The sequence below is a fragment of the Atractosteus spatula genome, chromosome 1 (genome assembly GCF_055471065.1).
Source record: "Atractosteus spatula isolate fAtrSpa1 chromosome 1, fAtrSpa1.hap1, whole genome shotgun sequence".
In the NCBI taxonomy this organism is placed as follows: Eukaryota; Metazoa; Chordata; class Actinopteri; order Semionotiformes; family Lepisosteidae; genus Atractosteus; species Atractosteus spatula.
In genome coordinates, this window is record NC_142706.1 from 1906356 (window position 1) to 1934303 (window position 27948).

The following is a 27948-nucleotide window of genomic DNA, read 5'->3' on the forward strand; positions in this document are numbered from 1 at the left end:
GGGTGTGACAAGGTTGGGAACATTATTAGCTTCCTGCTATGGATCCCCATGCGTTGCATCACAATGCCTGGATTTTCTTTTTTGTCTTTATTTTTCGTTCATCTTCTGTGACACTGTTGTTACGTTCCACATCCTTCCTCTAGAGGGCGCTCCTACCCCTTTCGGTTATGATTAATTTCTATTATTTCCTGGTGCGTCTCGTTTGCTTTTTGGTTTAAAGCCTAGCGTTCCTGGCTCGGTATTGGAAGATGGACGCCACAAGGCTTGCCCATTTTCCGGGTTGTCCAAAGGCAGGTCTTTTCCCCAGCGTCCTGACCGCCTGGGTCCGGGATTCAGAGCACCTGGTCCCGTTATGTTTTTAGTTCCTGTTCCCGGCTCTTGGATCACGAGCTGCGCCCCGACTTCCCTTTTGGATTTCCTTGGACTTGGTTGCTTCCGCATTTCCCCCGTGCACCCGCTCACTACGGCCACCGCCCCCTGTCTGTCCACCCATCCTAACCCCATTGTCCCTGCCTCCGTCGTCTTTTATGGATTATACCGTCTGCATAGGGTCTTTCATTACGCACTCCACAGGAGTCAAAACCAGCTCCCGTGACAGCTGTGTTTTAATCCAATAACACCAAGTGTCCCATGGAAGTGGTTTTATTTTTCCAGATTGCAGTGTCCAGGTTGCTGCGTTAAAGGAGGAATATCCATACCTGACTGTACATTGGTCAGGAATGTTCCCAAACCAGTCTCCTATAGATTATAGACACATGTCCCCAGATCTTGAGGCCCGGAATCCTTCTGGTTTCCTAGGTCTTGATTAAATCCAGACCTACAGCCTTAGAAAGAGTTAAATTAGTCCCATTAAGATAAGGTCCAGCTCATTTAGGTGACTACAAGAAATGGGAGGAAAGCATGCAAACACTGTGGTCCCGCAGGACTGGAGTTGAGCACCACTGATGCAGAACGTAACTGGGGCATCCTTAGCAGACACCATCAACAGTATCGGCTCCACCCCAAGATACCACAGGAGGAATAGCCTCAGTCCTTAAATAGTGTTGCACTGACTCATCAGAGTCACAACACACAGCTGCCAAGCCTGCCTCGTTGCTGACAGTGACTCATCTGTATCACATTAGCAATGTTGTGAGAAATAACTGTTATCATACATTTTAAAATTGAGAGTCACACTGACAGTGTTCAATTGTTTCAGCGTGATAGATCTCATCTAATTTAGTCTAAGTGAATTGAATTCAGATGTTGATGGTTGAGGTGTCCTGACCATGTTTTGGAGGCTAGTCTGTCGTTAGTTGGCTGAGCTCCTACAGTACATTAAGCAGCCCTGTGAGCAGGGGTCAGGGTCCGAGTCAGACTATGCTTGTAACTGGAGGGTTGGGGGTTCAAGTCCCAGTTGTGCCACCCTGGTGTTGTACCCTTGAACAAGGTGCCTCTCTTGAATTGGTCTAGGAAAATACCCCCCTGTATGAACATATGCTGTTTCAAATAAATGATGAAGATGCTTGTCATTCGTCAGTGTTCTTTCAATTATTAAGATTTCCAAGAGCAATATTCCCAAACCAGCCTCAGTCCATTATACCACCTCAAGCTTGATAAACTTCTGAACAAACATTCACTGTTTGCTGTTCTATGGGCATAAATTCTACACACGAACCTCAAAAGTTCAGGCTTGATCAGCAATATGTGACACTTTCTCATAATCTCCTGCTGTTCATTTTCTAGGTTCTGTTTCTCATTTGAGCCTTTTTTGCTTTATTACCTTGCTAATTACCAGTTAATCTACCAATTAATAGCAATTACCATTGTTTTCAGGTCTTCACTCATTGATATTTATAGTCAGGTGTCTGAATCTGCTGTTAAACTGGGAATTTCCAGAGATGTTCAGCAGCTAAACTGACTGTGTGCTTACTAAGGGAGACAAATTATAAGGAAAATAAATTTGTTTAATAAAAAAGTTAGTTCAGTATTACAATAAATGTGAAATCCCAGCCCAAAACAAAAGATCTTGTTTAAAATATGGACATTTATTTGAGTAGTGGAATCTTCTATTGCTCTTCGATATACAGTACAAGTAAACGGGACATGTAACCTGTCTAAAATGTTCTTTGGGCAGAGTTCCCTATACTCTGTCTGTGATATAACTATTGTCATATCTTCCCATAATTAACCTTCACACCAGAATTTCTGAACTAGTGGTACATACAGTATAGGTATATAGTGTAATATGTATATATACTGTAGTAGTTCAGGTGGGGAGCTGCGTCAGCATGCGTAGTCTGTAAAGGAACAAGTAACAGGTTTATTCCATGCTGAAAAGAGAATAGAGAAAACACAACATTTCGGCTGGGAAGGCTTCACAGCCAAAACGTTGAATTTTCTCTCTTCTTCTATACTGTAGTATATGTACAGTATATTCGACATACAGTATATGAATTCATACAATTATATATAAAAGTCATTTTCTCAGGAACTGCAGTATTTGCCGATACTTTGTTAAATTTGTTCCCATCAAAAGGAATGCATGCCCCCAGTACATACAGTAATTCTGATAATTATACAGTATATGCCTTGACATCCATCCATTTTCTAACCGCTTCATCCAATATAGATGTCCTGACATGCAACCAAAGGATGGCTCAATTTAGCTGACCTTTATAAACTACAATACCCACAATTCTCCAACAGACGCAACTTATTGGACGATACTGTAGCCAGTCAGGATCAAGGGATGTGTGTACATGAGCATCTTTAAACATGGCGTCTGCAAAGCAAGGATGTTGTGTTCACCTGCTAATAACATGCCTCTTTTTCTTGATACTATGTGTTCATTTAGGAGGAGGACAGAAGAAGAAAGAGGTACAGACAGATGTTTTGTATTTCCGTATGTTTTAAAAATAATAAAAGGGAATAGCAAATAGCACCACCCTTATTCATTGTGATACTGATGCTGAGTGATATGCAATGACGGTGTTTTATTTTATTTCACTCCTTTATCGCCATTAATATGTCCACTGTTCTTCCACAAAATTGTTCGCTTCTGTTTCATTTTTAAACCTCCGTGTTGAAATCTTGGTGACACAAGTACTGCATTTTGTAAGCGTGTGCTGTATCTTCACACAGCAGTTGTGTTCGGAAAAACTGAAGATAAATCCACGAGCTTTATTACAAAACAAAGCCCTGTTTAAAGCATTGCATTAAATCTTTGGGTGGCAAAAAAAAAATATTAATCTCTAAGCATAACCAAAGCCTGAGGCCCATCATTGCTGATAAAATATTCATTTGCTAACTGCTAGACCTTGTGGGTTAACTTACTGTAAATATGGACGCTTTCCTAGTTTGCATTGAAATAAAAATCATAATTCCTGTGTGTGCAAAGGGAAAGAGAAATGAAGAATCTCACAGTGATGCTGACTAACGCAGTCTTAGGTGTTGGCAGCTTTTGTCAACATTTTGCTGGTGTACTGGAGTTTGAAGTTGGTCGTTTTTCAAGGATATTCGTGGTTGTGCTGTATGTAAAATGCTCCTTATTAACCATTTCATTAGAGAACGCTTTCCATGAAGCACTGTGCTTTTTTATGCTCTTATCCTTATAGCAAAGGTCCTGATGTTTCCAAATTTGTGTCCTCTTGCATTGTGGTCAAACCTGAAGGCTGGTGTATTCTACAGCCTTTGGTGTCAGCTGAATGACAATTGCAAGGACAAAACAAAAGACAATGATACATTTACTGTACGTACGTTGAACGTTCATTTTTTTTAAGAAGGCAAATAGGATAAAATAATCCATCCTTTTTAAAAAAAAACATATACAAATGTAAACATAAATTATGGCTATTATATTCATCTTAACATCCACAGGTAATGTGTGCAGTTGCCGTTTAATGTGATAAAGAAAACGGAATAGGGTGCATATCTTGTGTATTTTTTATTGTTGTCATTCTGTAAAGCGCTTTGAGAAGCCACCTTTAAAGGCGCTAGATAAAGTAAAGTTTATTATTATTATAATTGCATAGTTTTATCCATAAAAGCCTAATACGCCATAGCCCATATCACAAGTTAGGGATTTTAAAATGCACAGACGTTACAGTATTTCAGATCGTCAGAAGGTGCCTTTTCTATTTATCTGTGACTGATTCTGAAAACAAGGGGACTGGGAAGATAAGGGAGAAGGAAGGGATTTTTATCTTGGAATGTTGTGCATTTTAACAGGTTCATCCACATGCTTCGAGCGATGCTTGACAGTCCGAGTTATTTCCATATGGAACATGGCGGCCTATTGCACTACTTTCACCCGCTCCATCTTCTCATCTCTGCTACAGAGTTCTCCATGCTGAGAGCAGGCTCAGTGTTCAGACACCTGATATATTCCGTCTGACAGTTAAATACTGTCTTGAAAACACCTCCATGATTTATGTTTTAATTTAGAGCTTTTCCACGTGTAGTATGGTAAGCAGCAATTGAGAGAAGGCAATACATTTATTATTATGCTTTCCACTGAAGCAGTGGGGGTCTTGCAGAGGGAGTGATGAACCTTAATGGAAATTATTTGCGGCAGGTCTGTTTCCTTACACTTTCAACAGCTTTTTACTCAGTTCTCAAGACTCAAGTCGCAATATTCTTTCTGAAATAAGTAGAAATAACATGTGAAAGGCGTTATACCAATAAAAAATAACTTGAAGGGCAAATAGCATTCATCTGATATCATTTGATACAGTATTTTTGTTCCATTTGGCATTCTTAGTAGCACAGTTTCTCCTTGTCAAGAGATATTTTTTTTGGTTTGTCTGCTCAGTGAAGCCATGTATGCCTAAGCATATAAACTTTGGTTTGTCTTTTAGAATGCACTTTGTCATAGGCAGAGGGCTGCCTGAGTTCACTTTTCCAATGGGAAAAAAAATCCAACAACCCACTCTTTCCACACCATGTTCTTTGTGTCTTGAGGTATGTAAATTAGGACACAAAGTAAAAAAAAAACAACTCTTTACTGAACATCAGGGACTGAAAGGACAGTTCAATATCTGCTTCCAAGAAAATATAATCTTTTAGTGACCTCTGTAGAAGCCCCAAGTCTCTGCGGGGAAGTGGAGGGGCAGGATATTGAATTGAAATGTGATAAAGCAGTGAAGCAGCACTTTAAATTTTGCTTCTCCTTGGTTGCCATCACCTTTGTGAGTTCCCAATACTCATAACCGGAGAGCCCTGGGAGTCCTGGGACCTGCAGGATGAGAGACAGTCTCTTTGCATTAGAATGTTTTTGCTGTTTTCCATGAAGGGAGGTGTCAGCAATGGAGTAAAGTGCTTTTCATGGTGGGAAAAAATAATTTAGGCACCTTTAATTCTAGGCTTTTTAAAAAGTCAAGACAGTTGTGTACATGATTTGTATAAAAAAAGTTCCAGTAATTTACTAGGAAGCTTTTAGATGCAGCTTGTCGTTTATTCAAAAGAAGGATTTCTAATCAGTTATCTTGTCTCTGTTACGAAGTTTTACTTTTTTAATCAGCAACACTCGCCCCTTCTGCTAGTTTCAGAGACGTGTGATTGTGGTTTGAGTGAGTGGCAAGTGGTTTTATTTTGGTGCAGCAGACACAAATTTAAGAACATAATATGTGAAGATATTGTCGCTGGTATACTTCAATTGATTACATACTATTGCTATATAAATGTACAATAATTAATATTTCCTACTTCGATATCCCTAATTAATGTTGTGCTGCTACACCTTTGAGAACGTTTAAAGGGGTTAATTAATGTGTTGATCCCTAGGGAATTTTCATCATGTTTTGTTGTTTCAGAAAGGCACCAAACATCAGGATTAACATGTCTGCTTGTCTTGGACATTATTCATTGTAATGTACACCTTTGTTCTGTAGGGGAATTTTATTATTTCCAGTTCAGTAGTTTTCCCTCAGTAATAGCAGGTAAGTGTAGCTTTGGTAAGGCGTACTGACATCTTAGATTTCAGGTTTAAAATGCATGTTTGAGTGGAGATGACTGTATGATGAAGTCATCTGACCTTGAGGCTTGTTCAGTTTTCACCAGTGGTCCGCCTGTGACAGAAAAAAGACTAAAAGCTTCTTTGGTGTCTGCAAAATGGAATTATAGACAGATTGTTCTGATCTGAGCTTCTTTGTTTTCTGTAAATGGGATTTGTATTACTTGCAGTGCAGTTCCTTGTATAAAAGCAATTAATTTAGTTCAGAAATTGATGAATGCAATCTTTTCATCTGTATGGTCCAAAAAAAAACTCAGGAGTGTTTAAAAGAATTATAAGGTTGAAGATTCTAGTGAGCTGTCAAGCTTTATTTTCACCTGTACTGTATAGTTTTGTTAGAGAAATATTCTTACAAAAACAGTGATGCAGTGATGGTCTAAAATGCTGCTGATGAAATATAACCAGATTATGAGACCTTAAGATTTTCAGTGTCTGTGGGTTGCCAAAGCTGATAGGCTTTACTGCTTTATTAAAGGTGCTTCTCTTTCCTGTGTGAACAGTAAAAAGAGAGAATTTTCTCCCTTTTACCTGAAAGTCTCTGTTAAAGCATTTGCAAGCTGTTCTAATGTTTAATAGTTTCAGCCCTGGTTCTGTCTAAATCTATAAAGTTTTTATACAGCAAACAGAAAGCGGTAATTAGGAGGTAAACGAGAAGAGATTTTTTTTATGCTTTCCTTTTCTCTTGATTAATGCTTTTTATAATGGTAAAGTAAAAAAAAAAGGGTCAAAGGTCAACAGTTTTCTGAATTTCTGCTTTTTTTGCCGTTTTAATGTGTCAGATGATAGACTCGTGGAACTCTTATTTAGAGAGCTTACATCTTGTCTTTAGCTATTCTCATCCAACCTGCAGAAGCTTGCAAACCCATTTTTTTAACCAGTAAAGTAAATTAAAACTTTATATGGAGTGATAAGTCTTAGCATTTAATTTGTTGGGAATTTTCTCCCTCATTTACAGCAGTATACTACACACCCCCCAAATGTCTGTTTTGTCTTGTTAGACAAGCAAACAGATTGAAATAGTTTTGTAATCTGGGGTCTGGATCTGTTATTATGCACAAGTAGCCTTTGACCAATCACATTCACCTTAAAGCATTTGCTGTACTTCTCTGTGCTCATCACTGTTTCAGGTGACGTGTAATATCAAAACGTAAAACCATGAATAGGTTGAAGTGTGCCATTAACTCATGGGATGTGAGCTGATGTGCATTTTTCTTGCTCTGACACGTTAGCTGTAATCATTAATGATTTTTTTTTAGTTCAGGTAAGCTGTTGTGATTGTAGTTTCTAAAGGATTTGGTCTCATATAAGGTTTTTAATTATAGAATTATCACCCCTTATTTTTTTACATCTAGTTAATCTACACATTATATCAGCATTATAGTTCTGTTCCTGATGAAGAAAAACAAGAGTTGTGAACACATTGCTCACATTCACTAGGTCATTAAATATACATCCTTTCTTTATAATATTTTTATTTAGTATAAGACTTATCCTTATGAATTATATGAGTTCTTAAAATGAAGTAGCTGTTTGTTTCATTTAGAAACTGGCATTGTTAAGTTCTTCCTGCTAATTAACATGAAGGTGACTTGTCGCCATCGAGTTCTTCTCTGAGGTTGTATTTGATTGCTTTATGATGGTACATTGTGTTGGGGGCGTTTCAGACAAAATGTAATGCATGAAAAGTCTGCTTAAAAGTATTTGTTCAAAGGAGACAAAATTGCTTGCAGATAGTGAAATCTTTCTCTTTTGCCAAAAATGACTGTAACCTGCCTGTTTTTTTACCACTTTGATCTTGACTTCAGCTTGCAAAATCAATGTGTTTTAGGAATCCATCTGCGTTATTGTGCAAATATTTCCATGAAAGTAAAGATGTGTACAGAGCAGAAAATAGAAATGTGTGCTCTACCACCCAATGTGACTTATAAAACTCTACTTTTTCATCGAGATTGAAAATAACACAGGCACAGGGTTTTGATTAAGAAAATAATTACGTTATGTGGTATGTTGAAGTTTCCACCTTCTGGCCTGGTCAAGTCGCATCTCAGCAGCTAACTAAGAAACTGGTGTTTGTAAACCTGCTTGTGATGCTATTCCTTCCAGATCCGCGTTTCTGTGATCTATACGCTTTCACCCTGAGGTCCTTAAAGATCCTACAAGGATCTTTAAAGATCCTCCTGGTACTGTTTGGAAGAGTGGCGGTGTGAATCCCGGTCATCTGTTCCGCTGTTCTGGCCCTGCAATCAAACACTCTGGCCTTCATAACGATGAAAAGGTTCCACTTATCAATCTGGCCATAATTAAGTGGCCCCAATATTTAAATTATCGGGGAGACCTGCACTCCTCTAATGTACCTCCTGGTGCAGAATGGCTGCTGTGTGTCTCCTAAGTGGGGCTGTACTGCAGTGTTGGATGGCATTGGTCCCCTCCTGTGTGTGCAGCTCCTGAGATCTTTTTGGATGCAGGGTGTAATTAACAAATTCATACAGGTGGACAAATGTAATTAAAATAGGAAAGAAAAAATGCTCAGCTAAGTATAAATACTGCTCTAATAAACATCAATCATCTGAAGATGGCATCTGGTAAAATAGCTGATTTGACAATCTGAAGAAATTACTTTAATTAAAACTGTGATTGTGGATTAATTGTTATTTAACACATCATCTCAAGGCACTCTACGGTAAAACAAATTGCAAGCAAAAAAAAATAATTATATATATATATTTTAAGCAAAAGTGTGAAGGGAGGATGTGAAAGCGCTCACTGACTTGAAGATCAGATGTGAGCTGGGAGACTGCTCCACAGTCCTGAGGGAGCAGCATCAGGGAAGGGCAGCACTGACAGCCTTGTCAACACAAGGCCATGCTCTTAGTGCAGCTGTGGTGTGAAGGCAGCGATTCCTTCAGTCTCCTCCATAATGCATTCCTGTTCACCAGTACGTGCTTTTATGAAGCAAGTATTTCTTTGCTCCTTTTCAGCCAGATATTTGCATGTTAATGATCTCTTTATGCTAACTGTAGCTGGTTTGCCACTTTGGTTGAAAAGCCCCCCCCCCTCCTTTCATTAATCCTAATGAGACATAAGGTAGAACTAAGATATAATGGTGTTTTCAAAGTCTTTAAAGCTGTTTTCAGTTCCTGTACCACGAAAGAGTACAATTTAAATTACCCTTCCTGTAAACCGATTATTCAAAATATCAAAACAGCTGCATTTGTTTGAAAGCATGAATTTGTTACTGGACGATAATTACGATTTTTTCCAGGCTCTCATTTATTGCTTATTATTTTTATATGCGGTGCGGTGGCCTGCAGTATACCACATAACTTTTACTGCTAAACTGATCTTGCTTTAGATAAACTTAGGGCCCCCTTGGGATTTTATTAAACTTGTAGGATATATACCATCTGTCACACATGCATTGCAGAGTCCTGAACTGTGTGGGTAATAGATTTCTCACTGTCCAATTTAATAAGATAGAGAGCACTTCCTTCTACGGCTCTCCTGTTTCTGAAATTCCTGAATTTAGATCAGTTCGAGTGCTGGTTTACTGCATACATTGTCTACACTGTTTGGAGTTATGGTCTAATGGAATAAAAAACAAGATTGAGATTTTCTCCTCATAATTTTGCAAGTTTATTTTTTGGAAGACAATAACCTACGGAATGTATGCTTGATAGAAATACAAAATAGTAATCCTATAATAGTATAGGATATGGGCAGAGTGGTGGCACTGTGGCTCAGGATCTGTGTCTGTGGCTGAAAGGTTCCCGGTTCAAATCCCGCAGCAGGCAGAGGAATCCTACTCCGTTGGGCTAATGAAGTGATCTTATAGTGCTTTTCTGGACACTCCCCTCAAAGCGCCTTACAGGTAATGGGGATCCCCTCCACCAGCACCAGTGTGCAGCCACACCTGGATGATGCACCAGTACTCTCCCCACACACCAGCTCTCAGTGGGGAGGAGAGCAGAGTGATGAAGCCAGTTCAGAGATGGGGATTATAAGAAGGCCAGGACACCGGGATAACACCCTACTCTTTCCAAGAAATGTCCATGAATATTGGGGCCTACAGTTCCGAACACAGAAAGGTTATTTGTACCCTATTATTACTAGATGTGACGATGAACAAAGTACTATTTGAGAATATTCTTCGGTATGACATTGCTGTTTCTGAAACAAAGCAACTCTTGGTTAAACTGCCAAATTGAGGTGTTCAAAATGTGTTAATATTAAATATGTTAAATGTGTTTGGGGAATTTCGGGCCTAATCCGTTTCCTAAATGGCGGCCAGAATGGCGATTGTAGCTAAATCGTCCATTATCATTTATAAAAGAACCTGTAACTGTAGAAGGTTTTACTTCGATGCTCTCCAGGAACGGTAGGCTCCTACGCTGGGCTTTGAGTGCAGTACAGTTACAGCACCTCAGCTGGCAGTGCAACCCTGAGGCTGGGAGTGATCAGCTCGCAGATTGAAGGACCAATTAGCTTCTCATTCTGTTACATTTATTCTTCATTTCCAAGGAAGGTGATAAAGAATAGCGATCGTGTGTACTACCTCTAATTACTCTTGTCAAGGAACAGTATTGTTTGGGGGGGGAATGTTAAGAAAGCCAAACGCTGTGCATAACCGGACATACAGGGCTGTCAGCAGGGGAGAGAAAATATCACGTGTGTGCACCACTGAAGGAAAGAACAAAAGGGATTGGGTCGGAAAGGGAAAAGAAACAGCTGGAGGAGAAGACAGACTGACTGTTTGGGAAGTTCGTGCTTAATCAGGCACCCAGGTTGACGCAGTTTTCCACTCCACCTCACCTGGTCAGAGGAAGGAATAAAGAGCTGTCTTTGAAAAAGCAGCATGACTAGCTCAGGGCTGTCTCAGCGGCATCTAAACTTTCCAGTGGTCTTGTGAAAGGCTGGGGTTGTCATCTTTGAATTAGTGAGGTACTGTACTGTAGGAGCTAAAGAAGGGGTGTGCTTGAAGAAAGGTGGAGTTTTATTTTCAACAAAGAAAAAATCCAGAGTTATCCAGCTGCTGCCGAAATAATTTTGACCTCTCTGAGAGCAGCTGCTTGGAAGCATTGCACGATTGAGAGCCGTGAAACGAAAACATGTCTGTTCTCACTGCGGCACGTCACACAGCGATTGCTAGCAACAACACTTTCTAAAGCAAGAGGTGTTGTCTCTTCCACTCATACTGTCGCTCTATATTTGAGCCATACAAAGGTTGCAAATGCATCCAAAAATTATTGGTCGTGTAGTGAAGAAAACAAAACCAGAGTATCACCAGTGGCATGGTAAAACCAGAAGTGTTACCTCTGAACAGGAGTTCCCTCCTATGTGTGTAATGAAGTGATTTGAGATCCCCTGGGATGAGCGCTACTACACAGATCCAAGGAAATACTACTACCTTATTGACATCTAGGGCAAATCAGGCGTTAAACATGCAGTGCATTTCTACACAGTACTTATAAGGGTGCTCCATGCTTTCATCACTTGTATGTCCTTAAGCATGCTGTGCTGAGTCTGTGCAAACACATTCTGTGATCTCCCAGGTTTTGCCAATGGGGAAGAGACACTTGTTCTTCATCCACCTGTTGTGCCCAGTGGATGACAGAGCACATGGCAGGGCTGGGATCACACAGCTGTTCCCTCTCGGGACAGGCGCATTCTGTCTGACAGCTGTCACATTTCCCCTTTTAAGATTTTTCTCCAAAAGTAATACGTGCCTTCTGATTAATTAAGTAACTGCTCAGTTCCTTGAGAGGGCTATCTTGGAAGAGCTGCAGACTCATTGTTCACCTTGTGTTGACAGTATGGATTTAGCACGGTGTAAAAGGTTCTGCAAGATGTTGTCTGATAAATGCAATGGGTTCACTGACCAGAAATGGGATTCTATTATGTTGTAGGATATACAAAGACTTGCTTGGCACTTAAAAATGAGCATATGTCGATCTGATGGAAGAAAACAGGTACAGACTACGTGATGCATCCAGTAATGCATAAATATAATAAAGTATGTCTGGATTTTGTAGGTTCGCGAATAGCAGGTTTGTTGTTCTTTTTTAAATTAAGAATTTTCCATAATGCTCTTTAAAATATTCAGTGAGCATACAGTAAGTTATAATTGCACACTGATTTTTAGTTAGTCTTAAGATGCACAGCTTTTCATAACAGGCAAGAATAAGATTTAAAAAAAGCATGTTTGATGTGCAGTACTGCATATACTCAATACTATATGCTACATGCTATACTGTATTATGATATACAGTATGATGATGATGTTATCCGGTCAGTCGGATCCGACTCTCGGCGATTCTATAGGCCATCTCTCGCCACGCTTTCCGGTCTTGGACTTTCCCTTTCAGCTGTTCTATACCTAAGCCAGTGTCCGTTTTGATGGCGTCGAGATATACAGTATAACAATAATCTAAAATAATACAAGAGAGCATTGTTTGTACAGAAAGCAAACAGTACTTTTAGTTTTAGGAAGCTTGAAAAAGGTGTTAGTATTCTTTCATATTCATAAATAAAACAAATGTGTTTGCTTTTTTTCTTCTGAAGCATGGTTGAATTTGTAATAAGTAATAACTGTAGCAATGATTTGTAATAACATTTTGATAGATTTTTGAGTATGAGACATTATTGTATGTTTAGCCATGTGGACACAGCTGGAGCAGAACGATCAGTTATGCAGTGAGTAATTCTGCCAATGGCACTCCATGAAGATTTCCCAATGAAGTGAACTGTCTTTGACAGAATGGTGTTATATAACCTGTTTCTTTTATCCTGTCACACTATTTTGTTATTCCGGAGATATTTATTTGACATTGCCTGAAAGTAATAACTTCACTTTCGATTACAGGGATTTGCGGGAAAAACACACTCTTCATTAGCTAGTTAATGGATTAAATTAGTTTTGGCATAATTTCAGAGGCAACGAGAAAACCTTTGACTCAATGCAGCACAGAATATAAAAAGCAAATAGTTCATTTTCGCTTTAATTATCCCATCTAATGATGGGACGGTTTTGATTTTGGTGTTTCTACTGTTAAATGGAGCGGTTTCATAAGCAAACACAGCTCAGTGTGGCTGGAAAAAGGTTAAACCTCTTGTTCACGTTTCTTTAATAATATGTATTTGTTATGTTAATTTGTGAAGAGACTGGAATGGAATTCCCTACAGTAACAGCTTCTTTGTGACACAGGCAGAGATTCTGAAGAAATTTTCAGTGAGGGGGTGGGTGTACAGCACAACTGTGTACAGTAATAGTCACTTAGTCACTAGTTAAATGGTCTCCAAATGAAAAGGTGGGCCTTGCTTTTAACATGAATGATGTTTAATGTAGACAAGTGCAGGGTATTGCATGGAGGTAGTGAAAACACAAGTTATAAATACTAAATGGGAGCTGGGAGAGGCTGCTCATGGAAAAGGCTTAGGTTTTTATGTTGTTGTTGTTGTACATATGTTGTTTGTGAGGTTGACACATCTACACCTTCTAGACAATGAACGGAAGTGATAAAAAGGTGAACAAAACACAGGGATACATCGGTAAAAGCACAGGATTTAATCCAGTTATGTTAAAATTGTATAATTGTCTAACAAACTGGTAAGGCATCATCTACTGTATAATTATTGTGTACAGTTTTGGTCAGAGCATTAAAGAAGAGACATCGCTGCTCTGGAATTGTTTCAGAGAAGAGCGACCGGCTCTTGTTGCTCCTGACCGCAAGGAACCATCCCACACTTGCAGGCTGAAGGAACCGAGTTTGTTTTTAGTTTTGAACAGAAAAGACTTAAAAGTATTCAGAAGCCTCACAGGCACTGACAGTGTGCACCCCCGCCAGTGGGCTTCTTCCAAAAAAAACAGTGAAACACGAACCACAAGGGGCACAGGTGGAAAATAAGTTTTAAAGTTAAGAACAGGAGGCACTTCTTTACCCAAAGAGTAAAGAGTGGAACAAGGTGCCCAGTCATCTTGTTGAAGCTGGTTTCTTTCACAAAATGGTTGGATGAAATCCTTGGATCCATTAAATACTAACTCCCAAATGGGCCACATAGGCTGAGTGGCTCCTCTCGACTGTAATAATAATAATAATAATAATAATAATAATAATAATAATAAACTTTATTTTATATAGCGCCTTTAAAGGTGGCTTCTCAAAGCACTTTACAGGATGACAATAACAATAAATAAGAAGAATACAACAATAAATAAGAAGAATACACAAGATAAGACACAATTACAATATATAGTAGAGACCGTGGATGGTGGTACTAAGAAGAGCAGAGGGGTGAAGAATGGAACCAGTTCAGTAAAGGCTTTTCTGAAGCATAAGGTTTTGAGTCTGGATTTGAAAGAGTTTAGAGAAGGTGACTCTCTGATATCCTTGGGCAAAGAGTTCCAGAGCTTGGGGGCATAACAGGAGAAGGCCCTGTCACCCACAGAGTGTAGACGGGCTTGGGGGACAGTAAGGAGGGCAGAATTTGAAGAGCGGAGGTTGCGAGGTGGGGAGTAGGGCGATAATAGTTCAGACAGGTATTGAGGTGCCAAGCCATGTAGAGCCTTAAAGGTGAGCATGAGGATTTTAAAGTCTACGCGGAATTTGACCGGAAGCCAGTGCAAGGACTCCAGGATAGGAGTAATGTGAACACTTGCACTAGACCTGGTCAGGATTCTGGCTGCTGAATTTTGGACATACTGCAGTTTGTTCAGAGTAGATTTAGATACCCCAGCGAGTAGAGCATTGCAGTAGTCAATTCGAGAGAATAGAAATATGTTGATCGGCTTTTCAGCCACAGTTAATGATAGCATAGGGCGTAGTCTTGCGATATTTCTAAGGTGAAAAAAAGATGTTTTGACAATATGCTGCACATGTGGGTCAAATGTTAAGCCAGAATCGAATATAACCCCAAGGTTTTTCAATTTTGATTGAAGCTCAGGTACAGAGCCATCTACAGACAGGGTTACAGGACTGGCTTTACGAAGTTGATGGGGGGTACCAATAAGCATGACTTCAGTCTTGTCGCAGTTAAGATGAAGGAAGTTTTGAGTCATCCAAATTTTTATGTCAGAGATGCAATTAGATAGAATAGAGACAGCCACATCAGTGTCGGGTTTGGTATGGATGTATATTTGAGTATCGTCAGCGTAAAAATGAGAGCAGAGGCCATGTGATCTTAAAACCTGAACAAGTGGGAACATGTAAATGCTGAAGAGCAAGGGGCCCAGTATTGAGCCCTGGGGGACACCAGACTTGACAAGACCAATTTCAGACCTGTACCCATTGAGAGAGACAAAGTGACAGCGATCAGTGAGGTAAGACTTAAACCATTGTAACCTTACTCATGCTCTTTTGTTTTTATTTATGTGCCTTGCGATTGCATCTGAGTTCCATTTCTCGCAAATGGAGACTTGTGATCACCCGGTGTCCACTTGCCACTTGATATGTTTTAATGGTATGAGAAGAAATTGTTTCATGCTGATAAAGTAAAAATTCTCCATCAATTCATCGACCATTCATATAACCACATGAGCTCATAGTGCTCCCTGGATCCGATGCCAGACGTGAATGCAGATATACATCCTGAAGTGCCTTTATTAAATGGATCTTTTCCTTTTTTTCTTGTATGCTGTGTACTGAAAGATTTTCTTTAGTCTTACAATATGAAAACCTACAGTAAATGCTGTCCTTAAGAGTTTTTTACGAGATAATAATGTAATTCATGGATGTGAAGGTAAGTTCTGATTGCTTAATTAGATTTGCATTATTGATGCACAGGCTTCTTTGAAAAAGTAATTTGTATAAGGTATAAATCAGTACATTTGAAGGGTCTGCATTGCTTTAATCAGAGTTAATTATCTCATCATCAATGTCAAAGCAGACATTATTTCATTCCATATTCTCATGCTCAATTGTTAATTCCTCTGTTAACCCATCCAGTTAATGTAAAGGCTAACTATTACATAAGATATCTGAGTTTATTGTGACTAAATATAGATTAAATAGATGCTGTGATTTGCATAAGATTATGAGAGTAGATTCTTGGAAGACGAGCGTACTACATTCAGTTCTAGCCTTCATTGTGGAAGTAAACATTGGGTTTGATGTAAAGATCAATAAAAACAACACAAAATTGTCTTGGTTCTTACAACACTGAGCTCCACACTGAGCTTTTCTGTGTGACCTAGTTGATAATATTGCTGTATAGTTTTCATGTAATGAGTTGTAGTCCTGCACTTCCTTCAGCTGAAAACCCACAGGAAAAGCAGAAATTGACAAGGGTGCAGCTGGATTGTGAGAGAACATGTTGAAAAGGTTTTTTGTCTGCAGAACAGATCAATCCCACTCTGGTTTTCACCCTGTTCTCTGTTGAACCTGAGCTGTTTGTTGAATTATTGAAAATGATCTGGGTGGTTACTGAACCCCACTCCCCCCAGAAAGATACAGTATTATTCCCTTGTGCTTCATTTTTCCTCCCCTTTTTCAGATCTGGTGGTGTTTACTACCTGTGTTGTTGATGGTTCTTTATAATACATGCAAATGCTGTGGTCCTTAGGTAGGGACCTTGGCAATGACTAACAAAAAGCAAAACAAAAGGCACCTGATGAAATCCATCACTTCTGGAGATATTCTTTGTGTTGGGTGGAGATGGGCGATGGTGGAGACGCCCTGTGCCCCGCTCATACGCCGGGCTTATAGCAGCCCTATCCTGCATGGGGAGAGTGAGGAGACCGACAGGCGCGAGTAGGGGAGCCCCTGCTGTGGGCAGGGGTGTCCCTCACAGGAGCTCCCGGCTCTTTGCTCATTCAAGATCCCGGGACGCGCTTCGCAATGAACGCCAGTCTCTTTATCAGACCCCCCTCCGGGTTAGAGCAGTCAAGCAGTTTCTCACCCGAGCTGCTGCGTAGAACCCCGGCTGGAGGGACTGAATGTATGTATTCAGTCTTTTATTGTACGAGGTAAGTCAGTCGAGGGGAAAAAACACCCCACTTTTAATGATGAGATGAAGCCCCATGTTTTGCATCAGTGCCTTCCCTGTAGTAGTGTGGACTGGAGTCTCTTGCTCAAGGGGGCAAAAGCACTGTCCCACCTGGGGTTTGAACCCCCAGCCCCCCCTGTCCCAGGTCCAGAGCCCCGGTCTTTGCTCCACTGCAGCAGTGCTGTGCGCTCGGAGGTGGATGAAGGAGTCGCCCTCGTGCACGTAAAGCTTTTGGGATTCTTTGAGTTTTTACTCAAGAGGAATACAGTGAATTAGAATGTATGGACTGTTTCAGATGCAGCTTCCCAACAACAGCAACAATACCAGTTGTAGCAGCAATATCAAACACAGTCGTAAACGTGCCTTTTTAGGCACCCATGACAAAGCGGTGTCCAGAAGAGCCTATAAAAACAATCATTTGAAAAATACAAAAATGAGAATGTGTATGCAAACTTGAGTCATGTCTTCTTTGTGTGCTATGGAGAGCCATCAGTAGCCTAAAGCAAGCCGATATACTTTTTTGTATTCAAAATGCATGTGTGGAGTGAAAAAGACATTACATGGCAAATTGCTTTTTTATTGCTCATGTGTGCAGACTCCGTTTGGTTTTTAATTGCAGTGCAGCAGATCTGAGACATTTTTTAGAGCGTTCTTGTCAGAGCGCCTTACTTTCTAAAGATTTTCAGCTGCTGTGAATTAGAGTTCTTTTGACATGAGGAGCAAAGGACCTCAAATAAATTCACCATAGTTCTGTAGATTTCCCCGAGAAGGGTAATAATTCTGTGTTTGTGAAAGAAAGTGATATATTTAGCAATGGGCAACTGTTGTTTGTAATAAAAGGAACATGGTGATCGAGTTATCATATTGTACTGTCTCTGAATATCAAAACGTTTAACCATCCATAAGTAAGTGCAGTAACCACAGGTAGTATAACCTTACAAATAAAAAAAAAAACATATTGCAAGTGCTCATTCAGGCCACAGGTTACTGCATCATTATCAGATCTGAATTTTCTTCCCATAATACACGGTTCAAAATAGTTTTTTTTTTCAGATTTCAGACTGATGCCTTCCTTTTTCTTATCGGAGTTGTTAAAAAACATAACGTAAAATATTAGTTACGTCTGAGAGATGATTCAAACACTAATTACTATAGAAAATGGAACAAACACATTAAATATTACATCTGATGTCTGAGAGATTGGCTCACAGAATATTCTCAGGACTCAACTCAGATTAATACAGAGGTTTCAACTAGCATGAAAGGAATTAAAGATTGTGGCTAACATGGTTTCATATTGAATTTGAGAGCTTCATTTTTCTTGTGTGTGTCTCAGTATTTGTCTTTCCGTATTAATCATCTTTAAAATGTTAGTTACAGTGACTAAACTGTCTGCTTGCTTCTATTTGGAGCCTCGATCTTTCTGGGCTGTTGTAAGGAACTGAAGGATGCTCAGTGAGCGTGATGTGTCAGAGTACATCAGTACAAGTGCATGTCCTTCTCGCTGATTGGCAGTGTGGCAGGACAGAGAGATCTTGAAGTGTAGGGTTATTATGCAGCGACCTCGTATGTTCAGCAATGCTGTGTGGTGCAGTTATTTCATACAGAGGAGCAAGTTATGGAGTTATGGTTAACTTTATGCTGAAAAACAGAATGAAGAGACGCAACATTTCATCTGTTGAGCAAGGTGTAGCTTTCCACTTGAAAGTCATTCAGTGATTTTATTGTTTTCGACAAACTTTACCTTCTTATATTACTGATTTTGAGTGCTGAGTATTAGCCTAAGAGATTAAGATGTGTGTCTTTCTCATTCGTTCTTGGTCATCCTGTCTGAAAATGATCTCAGAAAGATGGATTTGTTGTTGTGAGATCAAGTCAACTCCAGTCAGTTGTAAATGTCCAACTGCTAGGAACTCTAAAGCCAGTCATTTTTAAATATTCTTGCAGGCCAGTTTGGGTCACTCCTGTTACATTAGCAACACAAAAACAGCAGGGTGTGCTGTTGTGTGATGTGACTGATGTCACATAAAGGACCATTTAAAGTGCCTTCCAGACCAGCACACTAAAAATGATCATATTTTTTAAGGTAATTCTTACCAGTGACAGCTTGATGCATTTTAGGAATGAATTTAGGATTTGTTTAAAATTAAAAAAGGAAGTCTCTTACGATTTTTAAGTCCCACAGTTCTGGACTAGAAAGATATCCTATTGGATAGGTTTCACAGTCAAGTATTTGGACATGACATAGCCAGGTGATTCCCCTGCTGTTGTTTCTGGCACTGAAAAAATATGAAACCAGGTAATGACATTCCAGACACAGCGTAGCAATCCCGCAGACATTCATTCAATCGAAAGAGGTTTATTAACAGGGTGAGCTTTCCCAGTATATCGCCGCGTCTGCGTTTTACATTTTACATGAAATCAGACGTACTTAATTGGACTTTGATCTTTCATTTTCAGAGAGTGATGGTGTCGTGGTTGAAACACTTCTACGTCTACTTGAGTTTGTCATATAAATTTGTGCGTGCATCTTAATCAGGGTTAGAAGCTTTATACAATAGGCTTGCCTGACTAGTGATAAACTGAAAGCTCCATCATAACACCTGGCAGCTTACATTTAATTGCATTCTCAGAACGCAATCAACTGAGCAAATGTAAATCCCACATAATCTGGTGTGTATCCCATTGTGCTTTTTTCTCAACAATAATAATTTCGCGTGAGGGAGTTTTTGAAACGCTTCTAAAACGAAGCGTAGTGTTTGATTTCTTTCTGGAGAGAAGTTCTGGAGCCTAAGTTTGAAGGCTGCCCGCTGTGTTTTTAACAGAACTAGTAGTTTTCATTTACTTTTTCTGGTTTTGTGTTCGTGCCGTCTCAGAATTTGCCCTTTCCACCTTTGCAACAGCTTTTTTCCTTTCTTGGAAAAGCAATTGAACTGTTCTTTGTTATAGAGTTATTTCAGATAGCCAACCTTGTAGCATAAAATGTGATGAAATATTCTGCTGAGTACAATTACTTTTGAGCCCAAAGCAGGAGAGGTGTAATAATTAATTTAATTCCTTCCACGTATGTAGCGCTTTTTTGGACTCTCCACTCAAAGCGCTTTACAGGTAATGGAGATCCCCTCCACCACCACCAGTGTGCAGCCACACCTGGATGATGTGACAGCAGCCACAGTGCGCCAGTACGCTCCCCACACACCAGCTCTCAGTGGGGAGGAGAGTAGAGTGATGGAGCCAGTTCAGAGATGGGGGTTATAAGGAGGCCATGACTGGTAAAGGCCAGGAGGAAATTTAGCCAGGGCACCGGGGTTACACCCCTACTCTTTTCGATAAACCCCCTGGGATTTTTAATGTCCACAGAGAGTCAGGACCTCGATTTTACATCTCATCCGCAGAACAGTGACTTTTTTACAGTATAGTGTCCCCGTCACTATACTGGGCCATTACAGTTGTGAGCTGCATGTGATATGGCTGCTGGTTTTCATAAAGGCACATTGTAACATTATTAGCAGCAAAACAGTCAGAAGGGCTACAACACATTTAACTACTAACTACAGATTTAAGAGGAGCAGTCTGGTTGTTTTAAAGATAAGTGTTCAATTATTTAAATTCCAGAGAGCTGTTCATGTTCTGTTCATCACAGAACCATGACTCATCATGGCCATTGACTAGGCTACACTGCCAGTGAGACCTCCGACCAGGTCTCTCAGTGCACTGATACCACAAAAGTGTTGTTCCCCTTGAGAAGTTGTTTTTTTCATATGTTTTTCTTTGTTGATTTTCACCAGGTTTGACACTCAGCAGGTTAAATCGGATCATCACCTGTGTCCCATTAACTCTGTCACCAGTGAGGTTGATTGAGTGCTTATGACAAAGTCGCTTCACTATTTCACTGTCTTGAATGATCAGGTAATCAGAATGATGCCAAAAAAACTCCAGTTCCATATGCGGTATTATTCTAAAAATATAGATGTATAAATACGGTGATAAGTACATGACTGGCAAGCAGACATTTATCAGCACAGGTTGTTCAGAGTAATGAGGCGATAATGGCGTTATGTAGATTTATTAATGGTGCTTGTGCAATGTTTTCACAGGTGTCCGTTAGACTGTCTTGATGGCTTTGTTGGGAGTAATTGGAGCTTTTATCACATTCGTCTGCCATTTGTTTCTCACCTCCTCTTACGCATGCTGCTTGGATTGGCTTTTTTATATGGATTGACACAGGCTGCATCATTACCGTGGTGATTCAGAATAGGGACAAACTGTTCTGTTGACCTTGGTCCTGGGCACACCTGAGATTCACTGTGCCTTTCATGTCTCTGAAACTGTAACAAGAAAGGATTTCTGTGGATTCATTTCCCTCTGTGGTTTAATATTAAAGGAAAACCGTACAGTACATTTCATGTAAGATCTATTAAAAGGATATTAGATTATGCAGAGATAATAGCCTTAAGTTAGTGGAGGAGTACAGTAAGTGTAATCCATTTTCGATGGGAAAATCTGTTATTCATAGTGACAGATTTGAAATGAAGTGAAATGTTTGTGTTTTTTCTACATTTGTAGCTATAGTGAAAATGTGGAGCCTGTGTACACCGCTTCTGAGGCAACATCTTCGGCCCTGCTGTTTGTTTCCAGGGAACTGAACTCACACCCTGATTGCAAGTTGTATTTTTTTCTTCCTCGGTGTAGGGCTTTAAAAGGAAATCAGTTTATACAAGCACACTTCAGTCGGCTCATGAATACTATTGGTAGCCTCAGGTGAGATTGAGACAGCACGGTGGCGGACAAAAATGATTTAGGCTGTTCTGAGTCATTTCCAGAGTTCTTCAAGAGGCTTGATGTAATCTTGGTAGTAGAGCATTTGCTGATTCTTGCTTTTTCATCCTGGAAAGGGACATAGTTTAAAATTTCCATTTGCGAGGTACTGTACCTTCAGTAGTCAGTTTATTTAAACCTGAGTGAGAACTGTACTCTGACTGTGTTCACTGTCTTAGAAATTAATACATGCATTTGCAAAGACACGTTTGTAAGTTTTGTTTGGAATGCACAGGTTTCCTTTTGTCTTGTGCATAAATATACATATCTTAACATCCTAGATGTCTGACTGCTCCAGATTAATTCTTCAATGTTTGCTTTCAAAGAATCTTTCAGGTCTGTGGACTCGGGTGTTTCTCCCGTTATATTAATAAAACACAAAGACTAGAGCCTTTGCTCTCAAGCGTGTGACACATCCGTGATGCATTTATGAAGCACAGTTTGGACTGACCATGTGGTGATCATAATGTCATTCTATCAGCATGTGTGTCATATGTCAGCTCATTGCTGTGGGCATTGTCGTGTTACCGTTCTCTGGGTTAGTGATCCGTGAGAGCTAAAGATCTATTTTTCTGGTTGAACTAATGTAAAGAATTATAAGATACAAACTGATGTACATCCTTTTATAAGTCAAACAACATCTTTGTGAGCTAGAAAACCCCTTTTAGTGTCTGGATCGCCTCTAATATATACTTCTTAGACGTGTAACATGATAACCTTAAAGGACAGGATTGGACGCCTCAGACCTACTCAAAATCTTAGTTCTGATCTGTGGTTCCTAGTGAATATTTTGTGCAATAGGAAACAATAGGTCATTCTTACACTCTTGAGTATGAGACATTGGTGCTTATTTCAGACACTGCCATTTAATTTTGATAAAAATAATAATAATAATAAATAGAGCTTTTCTGGACACTCCGCGCTTACACGCTTTACAGGTATTGGGGATCCCCTCCACCACCACCAAGGTGTCCCCCCTCCTGGATGATACGCCAGCAGCCAGAGTGCACCAGTACGCTCCCCACACACCAGCTCTCAGTGAGGAGGAGAGCAGAGGTGGTGGTGATGGGTAATGGCTGATCGGTAGTGTGTCTATTGGGTTTTTTCCACAACCCAGTTGTATTAGAATTCTGTTGCGTTAAGTTCAATTAGCTGGCGCTAAGAATGTTTAAGAACACATAGATAATGCAAATGCTTTTCAGTGTAAAAAAACAGATCTAACTTTTTTTTTCAGTCCTCTGTCAAGAGAGGGGCTCACAGTTTTTCCCATGTTTCAGTAGGTCACCAGTTCCACTAGGCCTCAAGGTTAGAAAGTCTGAGGATTTCTGCTGGGGCTCTCTCTAAAAATGCCAGAAATGTAAAAAGGATCTGTCAAAAAGACCTGAGGAAAGGGGTTAAACTGGGTGGATTAACATTTATTCAACCATTCTCCTCTTAAGTTTATGGTGATTTGATGAGACCAGGAAAACCTGGTAGATGGTGGTGCTGGAAGACTGGGGCTGCAGCCTTCTGTCTTTTACCATTAACAGTGCAATGTGTTTCGTCTTGTGGCTCAGTGCATTGACTTTTGAGTTAATTAGTAGTGCCTCTGTTGGACTTTGTTTTCCTCTGCAGGGTCAAGGAGGAATAATACCAAGTAACTTCCAGTTAGTACAATACAATAGAAGTTGCTTACAAATCCTTTCAGATCATTTTCCCTTTTAAATTACTAATCAGAGCAAAAAAATGACCACATGAATTAACCGGTATATAAAAAAAATCATTAGTGTTTTCAGAGTAGGGTGAGTTTGATACTTAAAGCTATTGCTGTGTATGATTAGGATTCAATTTTCTAAATGATCAATAGAAAATTTACATTTTAATGAAAGCTTCCTAGTGTTCTTTTTAATAAAACGCTTAGTGTGCTAAATTGCAAATGGAGGCCCTAGTTTATTGCATATAATTAGTGTGTTTCACATTGCTTCATTAGGTAGAAATGAACAGTGTTTAATCTGTTAGTGGGCAGTATTAAAGTCAGAATTCGTACAATAAGTAGAAAGATTGTACATTGATTTATCCTTATTGCAGACGATTTAGAGATATAAACTAAACTTATTACTACACAGAATAAAATATTGCACTGAGTTAATATTTTCTGTTGGTCCTTTTTGTTTTATTGTATCTGCAAGGAGGTATAACTGATACAACAGAGCATTGTGTTGAGAGTAATTGTTTTTGGGTGTTTGTGAAGGATCTGCATTTCATTTCTCACATCATTTACCTGCTCTGTTCTCTTATAAGAAGGACTGTCATGGTACTGTATACAGAAATAGAAAACTAAAGTAACCCTGACAAGAATGTTTCGCTGGGAATTGATGCATAAATGTTCACCTGAGGCATTACGTATCTTAGGCATGCATGCTCATCCAAAATTTATGCAGAGTCCAAAGCAAACGTGAGTTTTCAGCTGTGACGTATACTGCTGCTCTCGTAGCTGAAACATCTACATATAATTAAGAATAAAACAATTAGAGAGAACTAGAAACAAATCTTGCAATTTGTTGCAGTCCATGTGCGAGTTAGGATCATGAAAGTCGCATGATGGTTTGAAAGTAACCGAAATTGCCTTTTGTTTTGCAAGTGAAAATGACAGTATCTTGAACGTAAAGAGGACCTATTGTTAGTCACTGTGGCTTATTCTTGGTTTTAAAAACAAAGTTAAAAGTCTGGCTTGGACTCTTTAAAGCAGACATTGTAAAATGTCTGTCCTAGTGTACTTACATAAAGAACAATTATAATATTGTAAAAACATGTGAATGTCTTAAAATATTCCTGTCACCCCAGCTCCTTAGACCTAGAGTGTTTGTGTCCATTTCTATACTCTAGTGTGGTTTTTTGCAGATGTGCCAACATGCACAGCTGGGTGACAGATTGTGTGTCCATTTGTGTTTTGTTTATATATCTGTTTCTTTATATATCTAGAAATTTCTTGTGTCACCTTAATATGTTCACCCACATTTCATTGTTTGCTGTGCAGAGTACTGTTACAAATATTGGGGGTTAAGAAAATAGAGGATTACAGAAAATAGAAAATACCAAAACACCAAGCAGGATAATCATTACTTAAAATAAAAATTGTAACCCCAAAATTGTCAAGATATGTGAGGAATATCTTTGGTATAGCAGTTGGTATAGTTAGAGGCACTTGTGTTCTTTGTTCTCTGGCAAAGCTTTGGTGAAAGAGTAATAAATTACAGCTAAACTGGGATAAACACATTTATTAACAACGAAGGTAATACTCACTAAGAAACAGATAACAAAGTAATTCAAAGTATTAACAAATACAAACACAGAGACCTTAGTCCTGAGCAACCACAAAAACCCAGACTGCTAAGACATTCTACAGTATATAATGCCTACAAGCGATGAACCTGCCTTCTAAATAAACAGAATGTGACCTAAATCTCTATTCTTATAAGTACGGACCATCTAAAGTGACTGGGACCCTATCTCCGTACTCTAAAAATGTATCCACTAACCATTGGATAATGTGTTGAACGCAGGGATTCTTTATTAAGGAAATCTGAGTGTCCTTAAACACCAGAATGACAAGCTCTCTTAACAAGGTTCACATAGTGAACTCGAATCAGGTCTTTAAGGTTGATCTGAACAAGGTGCTCTCGCCTGGCTCACGCTTTCTCCTCTCTCCTTGTTGTTCATCTCTCTTTTTTGTCCCTTTCTGTCTCCTCCTGTGGCTCTGCCTGTCTTTTTATCCGGTGTTTCTGACTGTGTTGTTGACTCTTCGTGGTTTATCGAGAACTTAATTAGAGTCACAGTAAAGCAGATGATTCTTTTTGATCATCGTGTCCCACACCCCCTACAGATCAGCAAACACCTTGTCTTCCACACGCTGTTCTTACTCCCTTTGAAGCCCCGACAATTGCAAATGTGGACACAAGGTAGATGTTTACCATCGTCTCTAGATCCTGAGACGCCTCAATAGCTGTAGCACTGCGCTCGCTGTTCGCATGCGTGTTATGTCAACAGTGATGTGGGGAGTTTCTATACCGCTTGCTTTCCCAGCGGAAACATTCTGGCTCGTCGGCTTGAGAGTCATTTCCTACAGGAGGAGTTCAAGTGGGCAGCCGTGCCAGTGTGCGTTGACTGAACACGTATTAATAAGTAAGTTTCAGTCCGCTTGAAGAAGCTCAACAGCTGAAATGTTGCTTTTCCTCTCTCTACTTTTCAGTGTGGAATTAACCTCTGCCTGTTTCCTACAGTAGACTGCTTCTCACAGCTGTTTTAGTGCCTCACTAAAATAATAAGCATGGCTGCAGCAACATAAACTGAAAGATTTATGTTTTGTTATGGATTCCGGCTGTTTTGTATTCCTTATGTAAGGCATGCCTCTCGCAGAAAGATGCAGAGAATGTGAAGAAAGGAGAGGTGTGATCCAGCTTGCAACATCCAGTTAATATTGATTCCCCGGGAGCGTGTCAGGATCTTTTCTTTAAGACCTCCACCATCCTTCCATCTTCAAAACTGGAGCCTCTCCCTATAGGTAACGGGCAGAAGGCAGGAAACGCTCCAGTGTGGGACAGCAGGCTATCGAGAAGCTCGCTCTTATACACGCACACAGAGGCCCGTGTTTACTGTAGAGATGCCATTTAACCTAGACGACACGTCTGAGAACTGTTGCCAGAAACCACAGCAGCAGATGGCCCCCTATGTGGGAGTCGAACCCGGGACTTGAGAGCTATGAAGCAGCAGTACTAACTGCCATGCCGGTGTACTGCAAAGCTCTCGCCGTCCCCTCCTCAATTAAAAGTTCAGAATGGTTTCCATCAACTCCTCGGGAGAAATTCATTAATTTCATTTTTGCATAATTCATCAAATATTCATAAGATTAAAATCATCAGACATTAATAGTTTCATTTCAGGATCTGTTCATGCATTTTTCATGAAAACCCATGAAATCTTCATAAGCATTTGAGTTTCATGACATATATATAATTCACAACAAATAGTTCATGTCATTGATATGTTCATAATGATTTTGTTTACATAATGTCCTTATACATGATGTCTTACTGAAGGGGCATAGCACAGTACAAATAAAGACATGTTTTCATTATATGCAAAATGTATATGCTTTATAATTATGAATTTATTTTAAATTTAGAATATGCAAGTGCTCTAACCATTTCCGAAAGAATAAAATCACAGACTTTAAAAGATAAAATGAAATGACTATATTACAAAAATTACCATATTCAAATGAGTTCACTATTGTGTTAATCTATGTGTGTTAATCTGGCTTTTATATATAATATTTTATATATAATATTTCAGAGTTATATTTAGACTGATGCGTTTTCTCAGTTGTAATTGTACAACACTGAAGGATGCGTTATTTGGTCTGGTCTAGAACAAGGATATCAGAGTCCAATTTGAGGAAAACACTGACTGCTTAGTCGCAACTGTGTATAATCTGTGAATCAAATATCCCACTCATAATTTCTTATTGCTCTTATGCTCTACTTTGGGAGCTCGAAGAAGGCTCCACAGTCGAAACGTTGTGTTTCTTTTCTTCTCATGTCAGCAGGAATAAACCTTTACTTGTTCCTCTATCAACATTTTTGCTGATGTGAATACAATAGAATATGGAAAACAACAACTGACTGTGTATGATTTTAAATAAATATCGTATACATCTTTCCTAAATGACAGTGAAGAAGTCCATTTATTTCAGCTTGTGGTAGATTCAGTTTCTTGTATAGGCTGTAACATGTTCAGTTTTCTTCCTTTTAGTTTGGATCTTGTTTGGAACTCATAAGGTAATTTGTGGCCTAGCATAAAGTATATGGTGTCAACTGACATGAAATTATTTTGCAATTGTAGCAATTTGGTGTTGTCAGTATTCATAAAAGCCGTGGATATTGAAATTTGAAAAATATTGTAGAAAACATTCTCATCTGAATAATAAGAAACGACAGTTACACAGTAGTTGTGTCCACCTCAGATCACACTGTCAGTTTGTTTGGTCTCACTCTCATGCTAAGACATGAATCTTACCCCATGAGACCCCGTGAGACAAACTGCTGACAGAATGGCACAGTGGATCTCAATCTGCTTGTGTATATACTGTTTGCTGGCAGTCAACTGCACGTTTTATTGTAGCT

The 27948-nt window shown here is 39.4% G+C and overlaps 1 protein-coding gene across 1 annotated transcript in view; it reads left to right on the forward strand.

The window, feature by feature from the left end:
• The first annotated feature begins 2737 nt into the window (after positions 1–2737).
• tusc3 (tumor suppressor candidate 3) overlaps positions 2738–27948 on the forward strand; it is a 76956-nt gene continuing 51745 nt past the window's right edge. Inside the window, exon 1 of the mRNA XM_088932913.1 lies at positions 2738–2859. Within this exon, the coding sequence (XP_088789039.1) occupies positions 2758–2859 (102 nt within the window). The 5' untranslated portion in view covers positions 2738–2757. The remainder of the gene's footprint in view (positions 2860–27948) is intronic.